The sequence below is a fragment of the Ictalurus punctatus genome, chromosome 12, assembly GCF_001660625.3.
Source record: "Ictalurus punctatus breed USDA103 chromosome 12, Coco_2.0, whole genome shotgun sequence".
Taxonomy (NCBI): Eukaryota; Metazoa; Chordata; class Actinopteri; order Siluriformes; family Ictaluridae; genus Ictalurus; species Ictalurus punctatus.
Genome location: NC_030427.2, coordinates 16,157,200 through 16,178,710, shown reverse-complemented (window position 1 = coordinate 16,178,710; position 21,511 = coordinate 16,157,200). Strand labels below are relative to the sequence as shown.

General features: G+C 36.2%; 2 protein-coding genes and 2 long non-coding RNA genes across 6 annotated transcripts in view; 1 reads left to right on the top strand and 3 right to left on the bottom strand.

Moving 5' to 3' along the window:
* Window positions 1-481, bottom strand: part of suz12b (SUZ12 polycomb repressive complex 2 subunit b) — a 13,647-nt gene extending 13,166 nt beyond the window's left edge. The window contains exon 1 of one of the 3 annotated variants that reach the window (XM_053684252.1): window positions 1-481. This exon is cut by the window's left edge and continues 133 nt beyond it. In XM_053684252.1, the coding sequence (XP_053540227.1) occupies window positions 1-21 (21 nt within the window). In that variant the 5' untranslated portion in view covers window positions 22-481. The other 2 variants (XM_017482430.3, XM_017482429.3) reach the window with 2 other exon arrangements.
* A 1,292-nt stretch (window positions 482-1,773) lies between these two features.
* On the top strand, window positions 1,774-13,519 carry utp6 (UTP6 small subunit processome component). Its single transcript, XM_017481551.3, has 19 exons — window positions 1,774-2,027; window positions 2,125-2,209; window positions 3,115-3,156; window positions 3,797-3,889; window positions 3,985-4,032; window positions 4,733-4,796; window positions 5,074-5,192; window positions 5,679-5,756; window positions 6,209-6,290; window positions 6,376-6,457; window positions 6,555-6,730; window positions 7,767-7,846; window positions 7,995-8,072; window positions 8,314-8,493; window positions 9,441-9,521; window positions 11,056-11,165; window positions 11,650-11,716; window positions 12,144-12,216; window positions 12,939-13,519. The coding sequence occupies exons 1-19, from the start codon at window positions 1,936-1,938 to the stop codon at window positions 13,091-13,093; spliced, it is 1,785 nt and encodes a 594-aa protein (XP_017337040.1). The 5' UTR covers window positions 1,774-1,935; the 3' UTR covers window positions 13,094-13,519.
* LOC124628763 (uncharacterized) lies at window positions 13,017-13,745 on the bottom strand. The gene is made up of 2 exons (XR_006983437.1): window positions 13,637-13,745; window positions 13,017-13,089 (listed from the first exon to the last, which is right to left on the bottom strand). It is a non-coding gene; the product is annotated as an uncharacterized LOC124628763 (long non-coding RNA).
* Window positions 13,746-17,672: 3,927 nt separating this feature from the next.
* On the bottom strand, window positions 17,673-20,393 carry LOC108272800 (uncharacterized). Its single transcript, XR_001814154.3, has 2 exons — window positions 20,236-20,393; window positions 17,673-19,245 (listed from the first exon to the last, which is right to left on the bottom strand). It is a non-coding gene; the product is annotated as an uncharacterized LOC108272800 (long non-coding RNA).
* Between the last annotated feature and the right edge of the window lie 1,118 nt (window positions 20,394-21,511).

Here is a 21,511-nt window from a genome sequence, read left to right as displayed (position 1 = left end):
CGTGTATTTCTGCGGCGCCATCGAGATGATAAAACACAGGACGAAAATAAAACAAACTCACACCCTGACAGCAAATAAAATCAACAATGTATTCACGTAAAAAAACAACCTAGCTAACTAGCTAGGCCAGTTTCTCAACTAGCCTGCTAGCTAACTGGATAAAAAAAAATCTCCCGGTCGGTCGCGCGCTCCTTTCTAAATCAATTCAGTTTTAAATTCTTTTCATTGTTTCTTCTTCTCCTTCTTCTTCTCTTTTAATTCTCAACGCATCATCACTTAAACATGACATACAGATATTGAACCGTTTAACCATTCAACCCCTACCATTAAAAAAACAATAAAATGTATAAAATATTCCATGTAAAAGTATACGTTGAGATCTTAGCTAGCTAACCCAGAAACGTTAGCGGTCTTCCTCGGAAAGTATTTAGCAACTTAGCTAAAAGCGAAGCCGCGAAGAAAACACGGGCCCAATCCCGAATATCTACAACCTCCCTTATCTTTGTGCACTACCTAGTCTATAAAGTAATCATCGCAAACATTCCCATGTAGGGCCACTAGCTAGAGAGTTATTTAGGATTCAACCCAAACACGAAATAGATTTGGCCACATGTAAACAGATCGTAATATTTAATTTAATTTTAATGTTTTATGTAATATATGTACATATATTTGAAGAAATTATTATGAAAGTATTATTATTCAGCAAAAACCTACTCCCTAATATAAATCGAGGGACTCCTTAAAGAGTGAGAGAGGTGGCCCCACTTCGGGTACGCCCATACAAAATAGCGTTGTCCAATAAAATCAGAATGACTAGAAATTCTAGGATTCTGATTGGTTGGATTTATTTTGATTGGCGTCAAATAAGGTTGGTAGACGCTGCAAAATTGCCGCCAAGAAGCTCGCTTTTTCAAAGTGGATGTGTAGTGTGCAACCTAATGAACATAACGTTTATTTCAAATAATTTCTATCTATCTATCTATCTATCTATCTATCTATCTATCTATCTATCTATCTAATGGTAAAGAATGAAAAATAAACCTATCTTTATTTTTTTTAAAAGATGGTTTATATTTTTTATATTTATATATTTTTTACTTTTTGAAATATGCTGCTTATAGTAAAACAAATCTTCCTTAAAAACGTGAAAACAATTCATATAAATGTAATGTTATTAATTTCTTTACTTGTTTTTCATTTGTTCATTCGTTATTTAATTTATTAATGTGAAAAAATACAAATTATTTTAACCCGATCTTGTAATATCTGTGCATCTTTGTACAATTTTGTATTTGTTTGACTATATTTTTGAACACACTAGCTTAGTCACCAATGCTTCAGTGTGTAAAGATCTTTAAATAATAATAATAATAATAATAATAATAATAATAATAATAATAATAATAGAGTGAGAGAAACAGAAAGGGAGAGAGGCAGAAAGTGACAGATAGACAGAGAAAGAGAGAGACGGACAGAAAGAAATAGTTAAGAGCGTTATTCTGTATTTGTATCGATGCATTTATCTATTTTTTTTTTATTAGTGATAATCGTCAATGACTGGTTGAGATTGCAATGTCTTGAAGTCGATGTATGCTTCAATAAAAGTTAAATAAAATAATAGAATTTAGAATAATAAATAAAAAGTCAATACTAATAAATACACAGCTCTTAGTAGATTACATTTAGTAATGTACGCAAACAAACACGCGGCGCTACTTAACCAACCCGGAACTATTTACTTCAGTCTGCGTCCCTACACGGAGGATTTAGACCGACAAACCGGAAGTTACGCTACGGTTTGTGGAATGTGAGTAGCAACACAACTTCCGTTACCCACGTGTGTACGGGGGAAATAATTTCAGATCAGCTTAAAAAGTCATAAAACCAGCACTATATAAAAGTCTCGGTCTGTGAATAAAGAGTGGTTATAAAATGGCGGATTTGGTGCAGCAGCGGATTGAGGACCGGATCCCGGCGCTGGAGCAGCTGGAGAGAGTCGGGCTGTTCACCAAGAAAGAAGTGAAGTGAGTAATCAGAGCAGCGAGAAAAAAAACTGAGAGAGAGAAGTACATTTTATATAGATTATTAATCTTACGTTGTAAAAAAACAAACTTCTTTTAGATCGATACTGAAAAGATCCACAGCTCTGGAATATAAACTTCACAGATCCGTGCAGAGTAAAGATGATTACATTACCTACATACAGGTGAGCGTTTAATTAATAAATCACTTAAACAACCGATTACAGGAAAACTCCACCCTGAAACACTTTCCGCGTGTCCGTGTTGAAATATTTGTGCTATATTGAATGATTCTGGTATGTAATTTGTTAGCTGGTGCTGTATTCTCGCAATAACCGTGAGAACTTAGCAGTTTTGTCCTGCAATGACTTAACGAGGGGCATAGATAAATAGAGTACATTATTGACCCCTGAGGTGAAATTGTTTTGACAGAGCAGTACTAGGCACATCAGATTACAATGAGATGGTAAATAAGCAAATAAAATTAATACAAACTTTTAAAAATGAACATGATTAAGTTGAGCATAAAGTGATGGTCAGTAAAATGTGTGTTAGTGAGGTAGCAGAGATTCCAGTCAAATAAGTAAATGAGTGATATGACAAACGGTTAGGTTTCGCCGCTAGCTCCTCAAATCAAAACGTCTTTTCTCACTCGCATTTCGTTTTCTAGCAACACTCAGGGTTGTGTTAATGAGAAATCCAGTGTAGAAGTCACTGAGATACTGCACTCAAAGTCCCAGAATACAATGCAGCAAAGTGAAATTGGACATTATTGAAGATCAATGTTAATCTTGAATATGCAAGTCTTCAGGGTGGAGTTTAACCTTTAAGACTATTATTTCATACCCTTTGTAGTGCACTTGATCAATCCTCCATGGCACCCTACAGGTTTTTTTTTTTTTAATCTCCACTCTGTACAGTGCACTGTACATGCTGGAGATAAAGCCCTTATTCAGTGCGTTCGAGACACAGCCATTGTCCAACACGCACCCAGCGTGAAGCTGTAATAGACTTGTTGGTTTAAAAATAATAAGACTGTGTATTTTAATTAATAATAATAATGATAATTTTTCCACAATTTCTCTCTCAGTATGAAATAAACGTGCTGGAGCTCATCAAGAAGAGAAGAGCCGTGAGTGTCCTGCTATAAAAAATACAACACTGTGTACATGTACAGTAAATAAAATACACTCACATTAATAACGCAGCTTGCTGAACAACACATCAAGGCTTTACTATGTACGCCAGATCCACTGTTCATCTCTCACGTACAATTTTTCCTTTCACTTTATTTACACTCCGGAATTTTCCTCCTGGAATTTGTAGCTCTATTTCTCTCTTTTCATTTATGTGTTTATTTATTTATTTATTTATTTATTTATTTTATTAGTTTTTTTGTTTTCTTTTGTTGTCAAATTGTGTTCAGGCTCTGGTTTATTGATGGACACCTGCATGGCATTTTTTTCCTCTTTTCCTTTAAAATGTTTTATTATTATTTATTTTTTTCTGCTTTTCTTTTTTTTTTGAGTTATAATAATTTACAATTTCCCTTTCTTAACATTCCTTACCCTCTCTCTCTCTCTCTCTCTCTCTCTCTCTCTCTCTCTCTCTCTCTCTCTCTCTCTCTCTCCATAAAAATAATTTTATATTTTGCTAACAAAGTCCTTATGGCCTAGTAATGCTCTCTGAAGAGAGAGGGTTAATTGTGGGTTAATTGAAATAATTATATAAATTTTAAATTTATATAAACCTGTTTGCTTCCTGTTTTGAAGAGAATCGGCTACCACTTCAAAAGGGAGGACATTGAGTTCCCCATGATCCAGAGAATCAACAGCGTGTTCAGGAGGGCAACGTCAAAGTGGCAGGTACAGACTGTTTATTCTTTAAACCCACTTCAAAATAATAAACCCTACTGAACCTGACGATCAAACACCTTTTTATTTTTTAATTTAATTTGCAGGAGGATGTGCAGCTGTGGCTCTCTCAGGTTGCCTTCTGTAAGCAATGGGTGTGTAGTTCAGCTTTTTTTTTTTTTTTAACAAAAAGTATTTGTTACAGGTCATGCTTTTAAAATATGGTGGCTATACTTTCATTTTGCAATAATTGCTTAACATTTTTTGTTTAAAAAAGGGTGGGGAAAGTTGCTGGTGTTCAGAGTTGGGATATGCAGCTGTTTAAAGTGGATTTTCTGAACTCCATGTTCAGATTATTAAAATCACCTGCGTGTAGTTCGCACCCCCGAGGAGACTTTTTTCTTCAGTGGAAGGGTTCGAGACAGGGTTCTTAACAGAGCCTATAAACACAAACACTCAATTTTAAATCTGAAAATAACCAGGTGTAGAAAATACGGCCTGAAGCATTTTATTCTTTGCTATCGAATGCATTATGATGTAACATAAAAAAGAGAGAGAATTTAAAAATTGAAACTAAAACACTATATAAGCAAATAATGATTATATATGAATGAGAAGATTTTGCGGGTCTTAATTGCACAAAATGGCTTCCACACTTGTTGTTGTTGTTGTTGTTGTTGTTATTATTGTAACCAGCAATAGCATTAATAGCTCACAGTAATGACCTTTTCGCATGGTGAATATCGCAAAACATAATTTATCTGAATGTCAGATTTGCCAGAGAGGAGAAAACATAACAGTTGTGCAGTTTGTATAATGGCCTTCATTTCTCTTCCTTCACTCTCTATGGTTTAGGGGATGAAGGGTCAACTCAGCAAGGTCTTCTCCTCCATGCTGGCCATCCACCCCGACAAACCCAGTGAAGTTTTTATCCTTTACTCTATTCTATAGATTACAACTCACTCTAGAGTCTGCTAAAGTCTGCATGCTTCAAGAAAAATAAATAGCCTACAATATACTGTAGCTATATGCAAGTTGTATTAAAGTAGCGTCACTTCAGCACCCCCTAGTGGTGAAGTGTAGTTTAGTTTAGTGTTTGTCCTATTAGTGATGAGAAGGAACATGAACTCACTTGGGTGGTGGTGGTTGTTGTTTTTATTTTTTAAATATATTTATATATGTAATGGTGGATCCAGATTTATGGATCATGGCAGCCAAGTGTGAGATGGAGGACAGGAATTCGTCTGAAAGCGCTCGCCACCTCTTTCTCAGAGCGCTTCGCTTCCATCCGGAGAATAAAAAGGTTTACCAGGAGGTGAGCTATGGAAACGTCTTGCATGAAGAAAATTCAGTTTCTCACAGTCTAGAAGTACAAATCAAAGGACTTGTAAGATTTAGAAAAACCCCAAAACTTATAGTCTGGAAAATATGGTGCTTTCAGTCAGAGTTCTCAAAATGGAGTCCATGAAACATGCCTAAGGTTTCATGATTTAAAAAAAAAAAATTCAAGTGTAATGATTACATTTATTATTGAGTTCTTTTAATTCAGCCTGTTTGCTTTGCCTGGTCACTCAAAAACAAGTTAAAATTTTATAAATAATGTCAGATTGGACTAAATGTGTTCTGACTGTGGAGAATTCAGGAATAAAACGTTCTGTGACTGGACGTTAGATAGCATTTAAATATTTGGATAATTTTTTAATGAGGGTTGGTTTTATTAAAAAAATAAATAAAATAAAAACAGAAAGTGATTGCTGTCTGCACTGCACTGAGTTAATGGTATATTTTTTTGTGTGTTTAGTATTTACGGATGGAGCTGATGCACGCCGAGAAACTGCGCAAACAACAGCAGGAACTGGAACGCGCCCAAATTGACATCGTAAGTTTACATACTTCCATTCTCCGCCTTTTATAATAGTCACATGACTTAAGCCAGTGCTGTAAGTCTGGAAAGGACAGAATATTAATTTAAAAAGTTGAATTTGGTGTGAATTTGTTTCAGACCCGTAAGTCATGCCTTGTTACAGATTGATGCCACATTGATCACAGTGATACTTATCACATGTTTCAGTGCCTCTTAAATATGTATTGACTTTACATATAATGCTGTGATAACTCTGTGCTAAGGAAACCAATCCTTGCTCGATTTAACACGTCTACTAAATTCTTACATTTTTAAGGTTGCTTACTGCCGTTTTAATATTGTTCTGAATATATTTTATTTGTATATAATGTACCGTGAAATAAAACTTTATGTAAGCATCATGATATAAAAGTGTAATATCTGTCTGTACGTCGGTAAGCTGCTGTATCTGACAATTTTCTCCTCAGGGTGAGTACGAGTTTTCTCCGGAGATCTTGAGTGGCAGGCTGGCTGAAGTTGTGTACAAAGATGCCACGCAGAAAATTAAAGGTATTGTGCACTCTCTCCATCTTTTTGTCCTTATTAGCGTTATCAGCTGTTATCGGCTATATGCTAACCTTTCTGCTGGGCGCAGGAGCGGAGTTTATGCTCTCACTGCTGCAGATCGCTGCCATTTTTGACTTCACGAAAGAGCTGCAGGACTCCATCCTCCAGGAGTAAGCACTCCAGCTACATACTGACCCAGGCTTTAATAAATTAACGAGTTAAGTATCAGATGGAAGAAAAAATAAAACTGAACGAACCTGTGTTCAGTCTGCAGAGTCAGCACACTGATGACTCCGTGACCTGGGACTTCATGGCTCGTCGGGAGCTGGAGGTGGGCGGGACTCCCGAACTGCACTCAGCCCAGAGTCGTGCCGCTGACATCAGGAGCAGAGAGGAGCGTTGCGGTGCTGTCTATGAGGAGGGACTCAAGAACCTCAACACAGGTGACACAGAGATTAAAAATTCACAGCACGTGTTATGAGTTTGCCGTTTACAGCGTTACCGTGCAATCGCTTGCATTATATCTTGCGCACATCTGAAGGATTTTAAGTGGCCTTCCGATAACTGAATAAGCAACCGATAGTATTTAAAGTTGTTACTGAATGAAAATGTAACACTCAGAGTAAAATATTGCTGAACTTTATTACAAAAATACAGTACTTACTGTACCATGAAAATTTTTTTTTATGAAATAAAATTGCATATATTAACTATTAAAAAACTAAGTAAATAAGATATAAATCCAGACTGAATCAAAAAGTAACACTCCAAATAACACACAAAAGTAGAGACCGCTAAAAACACTTCAAATAACACAACAAAATTTGTGAGTTTTTATTTCGCCGCTAGAGGCCGCTCTCGTACTGTATAATGACAGCAGACCCTTTTCAGCTGCTCCTGGGAAAAACTATCGGTGTGGATTTTTGCTGATTAATCGTGAAACCGATCAATCAGTCGACCTCTGGTTTATAACAATTAAACACTAACTATAGCAGGAAAACTGTTAGTGTTAGTAGTCAATAACGGTCTAGAATGGTACATAAGCGTGTGATTTGAGGCACAAAGGTAGTTTCCAGTAGGGGACACTGTCATATATGGTGCTATATTGCCTTCACTGTTTACTTTGATATTGCACCACACAAACACGTCACGTTCATTTCTGAGCACGTGCACAGGAGACGTTTAAAGGCGCCGCAGGATGCGCCCGTCGGCCATCTTGTGTAATAGCAAGTTTACAGCCTTTTTATAGGGCAGATTTACAGTGTAAACGTGTAGCACATTTCAGATGTAGAGCATTACAGTTGAAGGGCCGAGCACCATACACGTACTATGGTTCCAAAAGAAAAAAAAATCAAGGATCATGGATCACTATCACTCCTATCCCTATCAGCGCAATTCCGTCCATAAATATCCTCAGTGTTTCTTTAATATTGCCATAACTGTTATACATGGGATCTGTAATGGTTCAATTCTCTGCAGAACCCATGTGGACGTGTTATGTAACGTTCTGTTTGGACCGATTTAAGAGGAAAACGAACGTCATCGAGCTGAAGGAAAAGGTACGATGTAGTCGCCATATCAGTGCACACGAAGGACTGGGCTTTCAAAATCTGACCACTAGTAGCTATTGTTGTTAGTGTGTACTGTACTCTGTGTGTGTGTGTGTGTGTGTGTGTGTGTGTGTGTGCGCGCGTGTGAAATCCTCAGAGAAGAGAGCGGCTGCTTGGTGTCCTTCAGAGAGCTCATGATGCCTCACTGCTGCAGGAGGCTTTCTACAGGACCTGGGTGAGAACACCATGCACAGTGCTGATGTGGTTAATGATGGAAAGCAAATTATTGACTTCATGGAGAAAATAATGTTATTTTTACTGATTTATTTGGATCAGTAGTATGACTATTGAAGTCAACAAATCGCAAGGACATTTTAATGTCTTAGATAACATCTTATCTTAAACGTACGTTACACTTTAGGGAAGGCTGTAGAATAATTCTGACTTCTTCTGTGTCTCGGTCTCCCTCCTCTCAGCTGGAGGTCTTGATCTCATCCGAGAAAACACAAGCCGCCATTCAGGTTGCCATAGCAGCCGCTAAACGCTTCAGTAAATCGGTAGAGATGTGGACGTTGAGCTTGCAGACATTGGTACGTTTAGAGAGCGAGGAGGCGGGGCCTCTGTTCCAGGAAGCAATGAAGCTTGTGAATCCCAAGGTACCTGATCTGTTTTACTCCACAAAAAAAACCCAAAACAGTATCCAATAAAACAGTCCCACTAATAAAACCTATGGTTCATTTCGCGTCCATGTCATCTGAGGTGACCTTTAACTCTGTAATTCCACCAATAGAAAACGAGTACGAGGCTGAGGTCACATCTTTCTGGGCCAAACACTGATGATGATTATCAGTCTCGTTAAAGCTGTTTTTTTTTTTTTCTGCTCTTCAATCAGCGTATCAGATTTAATATTTTACATTCGCATGTTCAAGATCCTCTGTTTTTATTTTTGCTTGAATCACACAAGTCTATGTAAAAAAAAAATAAATAAATAAATTAAAAAAAAATTCTAGATTAAAGCGATCAAATTGAAAAAGAAATACATTTTCTCTAATAAAAGCACTTAAATAATTAAATCAATATTTTATATAATAAATATGTATTAATAAATAAATGCCATTTAAGACTGCCTTTACTCGCATTTCTTTTTAAAATAACAAATTTTCTTAATTCATGCGATAAAATAATAGATTATAATATTTTTATTAATAACAATGTATGCCGTTTAAAACACTACTTTCACATTTTTAAAAAATCTAATTTTTTTGCTTTTAAATGCATGTGAAGTAATCTATAAATAAATAATGCATCATATAAAAAATTAATACAGAAACGTGTGATTTTATACAAAATTGTTAAAAATTTAATGAATTATAGAAAACCATTAGAGTTAAATATCAGCCTGCTGTTGGTGTGACCTTTTAATGATTTGGAATTGTGTGTGTCTCACTCACACACACACACACACACACACACACACACACTCACTCACTCACTCACTCACTCACTCACTCACTCACTCACTCACTCACTCACTCACACACACACACACACACACACACACACACACACACACACACACACACTCTCTCTCTCTCGTCCTCAGGACACTTTGCCACTGTGGAAGCTTCAGGCCGAGTGGAGCATCACGTCGCAGCCTCCAGATGAAACAGAAGCTCTGTTTCAGGTAATTTAACAGAGATTCCTGGATCTGTAGAGTTGAACGCTGTTGAGAATACGGAGTGTATGGACGTGGGAGGTTAAAATCCTTGCGTTTGACTCTTTAAAACCTTAATATCACAAAACTCTAGGGCTACAACTAACGATTATTTTCGCAATCGATTAGTTTGCCGATTATTTTTCCGATTAAACGGATGGGGCGGGGCAAACTTTCAGTACACTTGTTGTTGTTGTTGTTTATTTAAAATAAAATCCACAAACTGAGTGTTACAAATATAAACTTCGGACTAAAACTTCACACAACTGTTTGTCCAAAACAGAAAATAACTCAATACACACACACACACACACACACACACCAGAATATATATTATTCATTTAGGACTGTAGATTAATTTGGTGCTTTTTGTGCATCCATAAAAAATAACGCATAAATACTTGTATACAATATAAACTAAAATAAATGAATAAATTTCTATATATAAGTTTATATTGTATATAAATATTTATGCGTTATTTTTTATGGATGCACAAAAAGCACCGAATTAAACTACAGTCCTAAATTAATAATAAAAACTCACTTTCGCTGCACCTTGTGGTTTCTGTTACTCACTGCCTTTAGACATATTATTTTATTTTTGATCATAATGTTTTAATGAGACATTACAGATATTATTCGTGCTTCACCGCGTCTACACCGCGCGTGATCAGCAACGCGGCCTTGTTACTAACAGATCACTTCCGTTATAATAAACGACAGAATTTACACTGCAAGCGTGCAAATACAGCATATAATGACAAACTTAAATTAAACTAAACCTTTTAAGCAGCTTGCACCAGTTTCCCCAACCCCTTACACACATTGGAGTATTTTGGATATGAACATAACTTTGTCCTCGTGCAGCACTGTTTGATCTCTGCAGTGTTTAATATAAAATGCTCCCTTCATTAGAGGACTTTGTTCCTCAGTCACGTGATGATTTCACCTCCATCTGATGGTGACTGAGCTTATGCTGGGAATAAAAGGTAACGCTGACAGAAAGTAAAATGAAGGAAGTCATTGGCCGTGAATCTGGGTGTCTGCTAATGCTAGCGTGCGTATGACATCATGCGCCGTCACCTAGAAGCCGCTTATGCTTCCGGTTAGTAAAAAAACGCTAATTATATTTGAGATGATATTACCTTTCTAAAATCCACACACTAGAAGGTAGTGCAGAGTGCACAGTGTAAGCTTATAGTGCTTCATTTGGGACAAAGCTTTAGTATTTACTCTCCGGAGCGTGTTTTCTGAACACAAGTAACGTAATGAGTAAATCTCCCCCGTGCCGTGTGCAGACCAGCTAATCCATAATGAGATTCGGTGACAACGATTTTCAAGATCGATAATTATCGATTTTATCGATTAGTTGTTGCAGCTATACAAAACTCTGAGAACTTTTTAATCGCAGTTTTATCAGATTATCATGATCTTCATGAAGTAAGAATGATGGAGAGTTAAACGATTGACTGATGAAATCCACTTCCTGTGTGTTGCGCTGCAGAAAGCTTTGTTAACCCATGTCCCGGCCGTTTCCACGGCGATGAAGGAAATCTACCTGCAGTGGGCCTACAGGACTGGTGGCTACAAAAAAGCCAGGAAACTTTTCACCAGGTTTGTCTGTCTGTCTACACACACAAGCATTAGCAGTAAAATGTGACAGAAAGTCACATTAATATGAATAAACCATGACGTTCAGCATTAATACGTTATCACTAACATTAACTAAGTGACTAACATTAATTATTAATTAATCTGAACTCCCATCAGCGATGAAAACAAAACCTGCAATCTCTGACATGAACAACACGTTAATGAATGGATCAGAATTCAGAAGTGATGCTGAAAAGTTCTGTCAATATTTACTGACTTTTAGGGACATCATTTTTAGGTGAAGTTTGTTAACATTTAATCAGACGACAATGAATGCATGTGTTAAAATGCTTTGTTGTTGTATTAGCCTTACTCACGGTTTATTAATGCTGACTCATCCTTATGTTAATGAATGCAGTAAATTAAATTAGTTAAAGGAGCCTTGCTGTAAAACGTTTCTGATCTGATCCGATCTGACCTGTGTGGCATCCATCTGTCCTTCCAGCCTGCACGAGCACCGACCTTTCTCCAAAACCTTCTTCACCACGATGGTTCAGATCGAGAAAGAACAAGTGAGTGTAAGATAACTGCAAGGTTTGGGGCAGTAGTTGCTTTAGAAATATTTTAACATTTCCATATGAAGTACTAAAATAAAGAGCATTGATTGTAGCAATAGAAATGTGTTCATCTTTTAGTGTGATGAAATATAAAGTCAAACTCCAACACTGTCTGGGGTGAAAAAGGAAAATGGAATTACACATACATTTGCTAAATATATTTGAAAGTTTAATAGGATCTCTTTGAATGGTTCATCAGAACAATGTTGAATCAAAACCTTCTCTCATTTCTAATTCTTTAAAATCTTATAAATAAATAATAATAATAATGTATTATCTGTACTAGAATTAGCTTTATGTTAAGAATTTCAACGATTTGCCATATACGAGTCTGAAATGCTTTGTGTTTGTAACCTTTTAAATTTTCATTTTTTTGTTTCAGGAGAAGCCGAAGATGAGTCACCTGAGAGATTACTACGAGCGAGCTCTGCGCGAGTTTGGCTCCTCCGACGAAGGTGAGTGACTTCAGCTGAGGAATCAGGACTGTACAGGAAACCTGTCTATTCTTCCCAGCAGCTCTGACAGTAGTGCAGGTTTATATTAATGTGCGCGTTCTGATATGTTATCGTTTCTATAGTAACCGCTCATTTGCAGGGACATGTACAGCCGACGTTCCACTGATAATAAACAGATTTTTTTTTTTTTTTTAAAAAACATCATATTGATATCGATGAGGGTTTTCTTGAAGTAAGGAGACATTTATGGACGGAGTCTCCAGTGTCAGAGGTAAAGCCGTAACTAAGTTTTCCGACATCTTCAAGACAGATGAGTTTACACTTCTTTGCAGTTTGTCTAACACGACAAGCTGCAGGTTATTTTTTGTCTTAGTAACTTTGAGAGAGAAAAAGAATGGCTGATGAGGGAACGACAGTTTGTAGCTGCTACAACGTAAGTCAGGACAGGAACTAACTTGTCTAGAACGTTAAATATAACAATAAATGGATTAAAATTATGACGTGTCTTACTTTTAATAAATATAAAATGGGTGAGTTGCTGTGGTGTAAGAGGAATAAAACACTCATGGACGTGCTGTTAAAGAAAATAATCAGCTTCAGGATGCTAACAGTAACTCCACTTCATCACACCACACTTGTTGATTTATTTTACTATAGTAGCATGACACACACAGGATATGTGAATTATTTGATTCATGTGAATTAATTTATTTTGTATGTAGATCTGTGGATGGATTACATCAAAGAGGAGCTGGGTATCCATGGCAGTGCTGAGAATTGTGGGAAACTCCACTGGAGGGCCATGAAGAACCTGACCGGAGAGAGTGTGCAGCGCTTCACAACACAATACACACTGCTGCAGACCGGCCACATCTAGAAAAAACACACACGCACACAAAAAACCCATGAACCTCCCTCTGAAGTAAAAAATAAAAAAATAAAAAAATTATGCATTAAAGGAACAGATCAGTCATGTACACGATGTCACTTTACTATAGAAGTTCAGACATTGTTCAGGTTTTACATTTGGATGAATTGATTTATTTAATGAACATGACCTTTAGTAACCTTTAATATGCCACCAGGACTTCCTGATTGGACTGCATTTAACCTGAAGCTGTAAAACTGACCCTCAGTGTGTAAAGTATGCAATTTAATTGTGTATTGTGGGTCTTTTTTTTTTTTTTTTTCCTTTTTTTTTTGGGGTGGGGGTGGATCACATCTTGTATTTGCATTTTGTTAATATCTCAGATGTTTTTTTTTTGTTGTATTTCAGAAATAAACACTTTTTTCAGAGAGTGTACATACCTGCGATCAGCATAAGTATACCAACTAGTATAAGTATAATCTTGTTGGCTTGCTATTTAAAAGAGCTGGCAGAGTGTCAAGTACCAGAAAAAATTTAACTTAAAACACTCACCTTTCTTTAGAAAGAAATGTGCTCTCCTCTGGGCCACTATCCACACATCTTCAGACATCATCTTGTAACGTGGCCACTCAATCAGTGGGCCAAACCATTTTTGAGGATGGGGTTATTGCTAAGGAAATTGAAACCTATTTCATCAAGACTGCTGATTGCAAGATCAGCCATAGTAAGGGGTGTAGGGACAACCAGAAAATTATATCAAATTAAGATATATAAATAGATATTGCCAGGTAAAGCCAAGAGAAAACAAAATAGAGGTTATGGGGAATGTCAGCGGCAGCGATCTTAGGAGAAACAAAGAAAAGGTAATGTTCCCAAGTCTGGAAAGAAGTGTCGTGTAATTCTTTAATTAATATTAAATTATAATTGGTGATAAATTGATGTGGTATAAGAGGGGGAAAAAAACCTAGCAACATGCTGTTTTATGAAAATAATCCACTTTAAACTATTAACAGTAACTCTGCCTCGTCACACCACACCGGTGTTGATTATTTTGCTACAACAGCACCACACACACTGTTTATTACTTACTTATTAAAATGAATTTAATGAAAGGGAATGGAGGTGAGATCTCCTGTTTGTACAAAAATAGAGGATTATGCTGTGCAATGATGGGGAGATACTGTATAATGAAAAAATCTAATACTGCAAAACCTTTTTTGCAATTTATTTCCACAGTTTAGTTAAAGTTTAACAAATTGAAAGAGTAGTCTCAAAATTTTTGTTTACAACATACGAGGAAATGAAAAAGGGAATTATAATAAGTTCTTTTATTTGTATGAGGTGACACTACTGGAGATTTTGGTTAGTTTTTCCTCTTCATACATAGCAGTGTGCACATGACTACCAGCATTGCGATCAGCACTGCGAACAGCATGTCAATAATACACCGCTGGGTGTGGATGATGTCATCCTTAGCATACATGACGTTCTGCAGACTGTGTATGTTAATCTCTTGAGTGGCTATTTTGCCGCTCAGAGAGTGGATGTGGTCGTTCAGACTGTTTATGTGCTTCTCTGCTTCATTTTTTTGGATGTAGTCATAGATGGAAGACCCAAGACTCCATACAGTCCACGCTAAGTCAAAGAAGCCCTTCATAATGGGAGAAACCAGCAAGAGTGAGGACGTCCAAAACAGCGTGGACACAGTCACTGACGTCAAGCACACACAGTTATACCTGAGGAACCCAAGCACAAAGATATTCAGATACAGAAACCTCATTTTTAATTTAAAAAATTTCTAATTAAATGACACTAATACATTATGATTTCTACAGTAACAGCTCACTCACAGGGACTTGTATGTTGGACACGCCACATAAACAGGTTAAAAAATGTGTGTAACCATTGATATGGTTTAGTTTTCTCTAAGTAGAAATGTGTTTATTTAACATTTATGGAAGGAGTCTCCAGTGTCAGAGATAAAGCTAACTTTAAAGATATCTTAAAGATATCTTATCTTCATAACTTTTATGTTATTTCCATGTTACATTTAATATCCTGGTGCATCTGCAAAACGTACGTTCATTTAGATCATTATGCATCTTAAAATCATCATTATGCATCTTTGAAGATAACTTTAAGATGCATAATGATCTAAATGAACGTACATTTTGCAGATGCACCAGGATATTAAATGTAACATGGAAATAACATAAAAGTTATGAAGATAAGATATTTACAGAATGCAAACAGACCCACACTGAGGGCAACAGAGTTAACAAGTCTGACTAGTCTCATGGAAATACTAGCTCTCTCATCTAAACAGTGAAAGGAGGAACTCGCTCGGTTATTCTGTGTGTTTACCAAAAGTACATCACGTATCCAGGTGTGTCTTACAGGTAATGTATGTTTTATGATCACCAGTGGGTTGTTGTTTAAAATAAACGAACATGATAATGCACGCTTTTCTTTCTTTCTTTCTTTCTTTTTTTTAAAAAAAATTATAGCTCACAGCTATCATGCGAAAAAAAGAGAAAAGAAATTTAATGCGTGGTTACCAATTTGAATATATGGTGCCACGTTGCCTGCACTTAACTGTTTCATCTCTCTTTCCTCTCCTCTAGCTTTGTGTGCCCATTGAAAAGGCTGGGAACATGAAGACCTGTTTAGTTCCTTAAATCTTATAAAACATGGGAGGGGAAAAAATACTTTCCATTTACATCTACACATTCTAAAAGTTTTGTTTTGTTTTGTTTTTGCAGAACAGGATTCTTTGATTCTCTTAATGACTCACTTTCTCTGTGGGTGAGTTCTTAGTAAAGGCTGATGTGTCATACACAACATAAGAACTAAATATTTATGATATTTATAATAGCTATACTTTTTAATATGAATTTAAAAAGGCGTTCTCTGACCTGCGGCTGAAGTCGTTGCTGCGTTATCTGCGTGGTGTTTTATGCTCTGCTTCTTTGTCAACGTTGGTCTGGGTGTTATGCGTGTTGGTGTTATATGAAAGAAAGACTCACCTTGTAAGTCTACATACCATTCCTAAAGGCCACAGCCAAACCTACTTTACTGGCACAAATCCAAATTGACAACATACTTTCATTTTCATTCTTTTAGAAACAAAACTTCTTTCCTTTAAGCCATAAAAATATTAATGTTTGCTATTAAATATAAACCAAGTGTTAACAGAAATCAGTTATTGTTTGTGATCTCAGACCACACAGAGAACTCTGAGAACCTGGGCTGGAGTTCTGGATGGATTACACCAAACAGCCAGGTCTCAAAGAGCAAAAGTTTAAATGATGCATATTACATCACATGAATGTTTCAGAAACTCTGGATCTGTGTTTAGACGTAGCTGTACATGTTTAGATGATGAGCTCCTGGAGAAGTTGTGATGTGGAGGTCCTTAGAGGAGTCATGAAGCATGAATGGACCCAGTAAAGACAACACTTGGATTGGAATATTTGAGATCTGCAACTGTGATTGCGAAGTTTACTTGAGATGTAGGTAAAGACGTTTGGAGATAAGACAAGTCAGAAGTGGTGCAGTTGAAAATACTTAAGGTATGAAGGTCAGATTTGATGGGGACTGCCACAGTGCTGAAACCTCTGATAAAGCTGTGGAAGTGTTGTAGGACTTTGCCAGTGTTGGGATGGGCCAAGACGTGACTGCTTCTACCTTGTCCTGATCTTTTCCAGCTTGATAAACAAGAGGTTTTCAGGACTGCTCAAACCTGTAACATATGTTCTGCTTCAGACTTAGATGTCGATCAGGATGTAAATAATTAAATAGGAATTCAGGAATTCTCAAAGTATTTTATTAATGAAAGCCTATTAATGAAAAACAGAGACAGCATTTACATGACCATATTGCATCACTGGATATTCATAGTGACCCGTGTGTGTGATGACCTCTAGGCAAAGTCTAAATGGTCCACATGCTTTTAATGGTAAAAAATAGGAAATGAGTCGGGTAAGCGAAGGACTGATTAAAAATTCAGGGAAGAGCGCCCTCTAGTGGTCTGCAGGGCAAATGTCTGAGCTACATGTTGCACATACTGTTTATAGTAAAATATCATGAGAGTGACAGGGTGGTGTGATGAATTATTGTGATCACCCCGAAGATGATTTTCCTACAAGAGTACATCCCCAAGTGTATTATTTCTGTTATACAACAGCAATGTTTCAACAATAATATATATATTTTTAATTGATTTTTATGATAGAGGACTAGCTGTTTCTATTGAACACCTCAATATCTGGGCTCAGGTTGGTCCTAGCTCCTTGGAAAAAAACCTGATCTCTCTATATATACATTTTGTACATTCTTGTTCCTTAGACTTAGAACTTAGATATAAATTTAATGCTAAAGATTGCTCATAGTTCCACGTTTAGGGTCAATTTATAATGGGAAGGGTTTGAGTCTGTCTTAATTTTTTAGGGGGCACCTGGATAAATATAGTGTGCATACAGAAGATTTGAGGTTTGAGGGGTGAGATTTTTTAAAATGAACATCTTTACAATACCATATTCTCTGCTTTACCTTCTAAATAAGTTAAACTCAGTTTTATACATGAATAAAAAAAAAAACACATTAGAAATGTTTTTATTACAAACATGTAAAGGTCCATCCAGTGCTAGTAACACACAGCAGACTCCATGAACACAGCTAATGTGTTAATGAGAATAAATTAAATAAACATTCCAAACTTTACACAATGCATTGTTAAACTATAGTTCAATAAACATTAATAAATGTTAAGGACACTTTATAATGCACTTCTCAGGTCAGAACTGTATGAATGGTCCGCCAAGTCATTAAACAAGACGCAGCAAGTTAAATAAAAGAAAATGTGCAAATCAGAATAAGTTAAAGAAAGTCCAAAGCTGTTCTTAACACAGAGGCAGTGTTGATACAAAGATTTGAGGAGCTGGATAATTCCTACTGAACTTCCATCCATCATTAGGAAAGTGTAAATGACTGTAAAAAGATCCACAGAAGGCAGTTAAATCGGCTTGATGCGGCGTTAGAGAGCGCTGACCTTGCCCTCAACTAAATGACCTGAAGAGTGACTGTAAAAACTGAGAACTCTGAGATCTTGCTGAAAATTCTTCAATACTGGAGGTTAAAAGAGGAGGTTAACTAGGAAGAACACAAAGCTTCAGGCAAGGTCTTTCTCCCAAACTTCAGTTATTTTATAACTCCATGGAATGTTTTAATTTATATTGGGTGAAAAATTCAAGTTCAGAACTTCAGATGTCAGAATTTCAAAAGTTCCAGATGACAGAAGTCAATAATTTCAGAAGTCCATCGTTTCAGGAGTTCAGTATTTCAAAACGGCAAAATTTCATAAGTTTCGAATTTCATAAGTTCTGAATTTCAGAAGTTATGAATATCACAAGTTACAAATTTCAGAATTTCAACAATCTAAAATGCATAACACCTCGGGATGCAGAAAGGAAAAACCCACACACTGAGCTGTTTGGATGGAAGTTAGTGGATGAAAAGCGCCTGAACAAAGCGTTTTGTAAAACAGTTTATAACTTTCTGAAGCACTTTCTGAAGCTGGAGATGATCAACAACAACAAAAAAAGATCATATCATCCACATTAAAAGTTGTGTTTACACCAAACATAAAAAATGCATGATGTATAAACACATGCACTTATAAATATCCAAACTTGGACAGCTTCACCAATCACTAGCTTTTATCCCTTACACTTCTCAATAACATGTCAAACTCTCTCGTCATCAGTAACAGCTTGATAACGGATCAGCGGAATACCTTCACAGGCTCTCACATGATATGAATTCTTAACATCTCCCAAGCTTCATATTTTACTCTAGTGTTTCCTCAACAGTATGTAAGTGACCAGCGCCAGCAGCACGGCAGTCAGCAAACCGATAACATGCTCGTGCACCGTGATGGCGCTCTCCAGAGAGTGTATGCGCTCCTCCATGGCTGTGGTGTGGATGTAGTCGTAGATGGAGGCTCCGAGGCTCCACACCACCCACACGGCATCCACCAGTGCCTTCATGGTTGGAGAAACCATCGAGAGAGAGATAAAGAGAAAGAGAGAGAGAGAGAGAGAGAGAGAGAGAGAAAGCGCAGATCTGAAGCACGGTCACTGTTCTCACACACTCTCTCCTCCCTGACGAAAAAACCAAGACATGAAAACACATTCAGAAACTCTTATCATGTGTCATGACATGAGAAGCAGAAGGTTGTAGGGGATAAAAATAAAAGAACGAGACTGGACCTAAACAGAACCTTGTGGGACGCCAAACTGCACTTTTAAAAGCTCTAAAGATTTTTCACTTCTGCTAACAAACTCATAGGAGTCTGACAAGTAAACCTCTAACTCAGTGAGCATCAACTGACCAAATCACATATTGAGCCTGTAGCTCATAAAAAGACATTGTTTCAGCCCCTAAATATATATCACTTTGAGTCCTTATTTAATGTGACATCTAGACAATAACAAAAGCATCTTTTTCAAGAGGTCATACATAACAACAAATGTAGCCTCATACTGAACAAAATGAAAATTAAATAATTCTACCTTTACAAGTTTTCACTTGAAAATATACCGAGACATATGTTAACATTTATGATTACTGACTATAAAGTAATACACTTAATGTAAAAAGTCAATGGTTAAATAACTGTCCTGTTCAATTATTAATATTTACTGTCCAGTTCAATTATTATATTAAAGGCAAACACAGAGACAGACAGACAGACAGACAGACAGACATATATATATATATATATAGAGAGAGAGAGAGAGAGAGAGAGAGAGAGAGAATATGCTGGAGTTGTGAGCTAGTTTGCTAGTTAGGTGTTTATAAAAACATTAACAGACCTTTATCTTAAAATTAGTAATAAAAATACTTAATTGTGTAATTTTGTTCAGAAAAAAACACCATCCAAAATTCTGGACACACGGTATAATCGTAAAATCGTTGGGTCGCTGTGAACATAACAGTAAGTTATAAAATAGTCAAATAATGCCTCTTTTAAACAAACAGCGGAATTGACTTCCGGCATCGGTGTGTGACGTCATCACACCGGCGTCTAGGCTGCATGAATCACTAGTTTTAATTTCCTAGAAACATTTTTAAACATTAAACACACTTACTGGAGATCCTCGTATGACAGAGACGTGATGGAGATAATAATCTAATCATCCGTTATGCCAAAGTTGTCGAGTTTTTTAAATCATAATCGAGGCGGAGGTTTTTTATTAAATCCCGGTCCACTGCTGCGTTTCCGCCCGGAACCACAGCAAGGGCGGGGCTGCACCTCCATAGTCACGTGACACCCAATAATAATAATAATAATAATAATAATAATAATAATAAAATTAATAATAGTCATCAGAACAAATTTAGAAATCTATTAAGAAGTTATTTTTAAAATACTATTTTACTAGACATTAATCTTTGCGATTTTAAGCCGTAATTGCTTAATTCTTTCTAAATTCAATTAATATTTACAATAAATAGTGGATTATATTTAATGTAATACACATACACGTGTTCAGCCTGTTTAAAACACATTTTATTTGATCTAATACATTCATAAATGTATTACCGGCATGTGGTGCAATATATAACGTGACCACAAGGCGTCGCCAAAGTCCACAAAGTGACCCAGGAATGAAAACTTAAAAATTGAAATAAGCTAAACATTTATTTCTTGCATTTCTAGAAAATGATTTAATGAAATGTGTAAGTAATTTAATTTTATATTTATTTTATTCTATTTTCATATTCTATTCATGATTATCACGTTAAAAAATATATATTTTCACTTAATTTTTTTTTAAAATGTTTTTTTTATCCAGGACCTACATTCTGGTACACACCTTTAATAATAATAATAATAATAATAATAATAATAATAATAATAATAATAATAATAATAATTGTACAGCACTTCAAGGTACTACGTGTAGGAAAATTGTGCTATAATTACTGTTTATTATTATTAACAATAACTGCTTTATAATAGTATACCTTAATATTAATATAGTAATAACAGTAATAGTTAACTATTGAGATGGTTGTCTTTGTCATATCACTGTAAAAAATAAAACGTTATTAATCATGTACATAAGCTGCATATTGATTAGAGTCACCAGTAGGCGGCGCTGTGGTGCAGTTAACTTTCTCACAACTGATTGTCAGATTCCTCCAGGTTAATTGTGTGTAATTGCTCCCAATTTGGCTACTGTTGCATCCTGTCTAATGAGCTTTAAGGTCCCCGTGTTTGCAGCGTTTCCTCCAATCTGGCAACCTTGTAGACAGTTACAGTTAAACTCCCCTCGGAGACACATTCAGTGGGTTTACATGGACAACGATAATCCACTATTAACCCGATTAAGACAATACTCTGATTAAGAAACTACCATC

Coding starts and splice junctions, on each gene's coding strand:
- utp6 (XM_017481551.3), top strand. CDS start 1,936: ATGGCGGATTTGGTGCAGCAGCGGATTGAGGACCGGATCCCGGCGCTG. Junction 8,494..9,440: donor TGAAGCTTGTGAATCCCAAG/GTACCTGATCTG, acceptor TCTCGTCCTCAG/GACACTTTGCCACTGTGGAA. Junction 12,217..12,938: donor GTTTGGCTCCTCCGACGAAG/GTGAGTGACTTC, acceptor TTTTGTATGTAG/ATCTGTGGATGGATTACATC.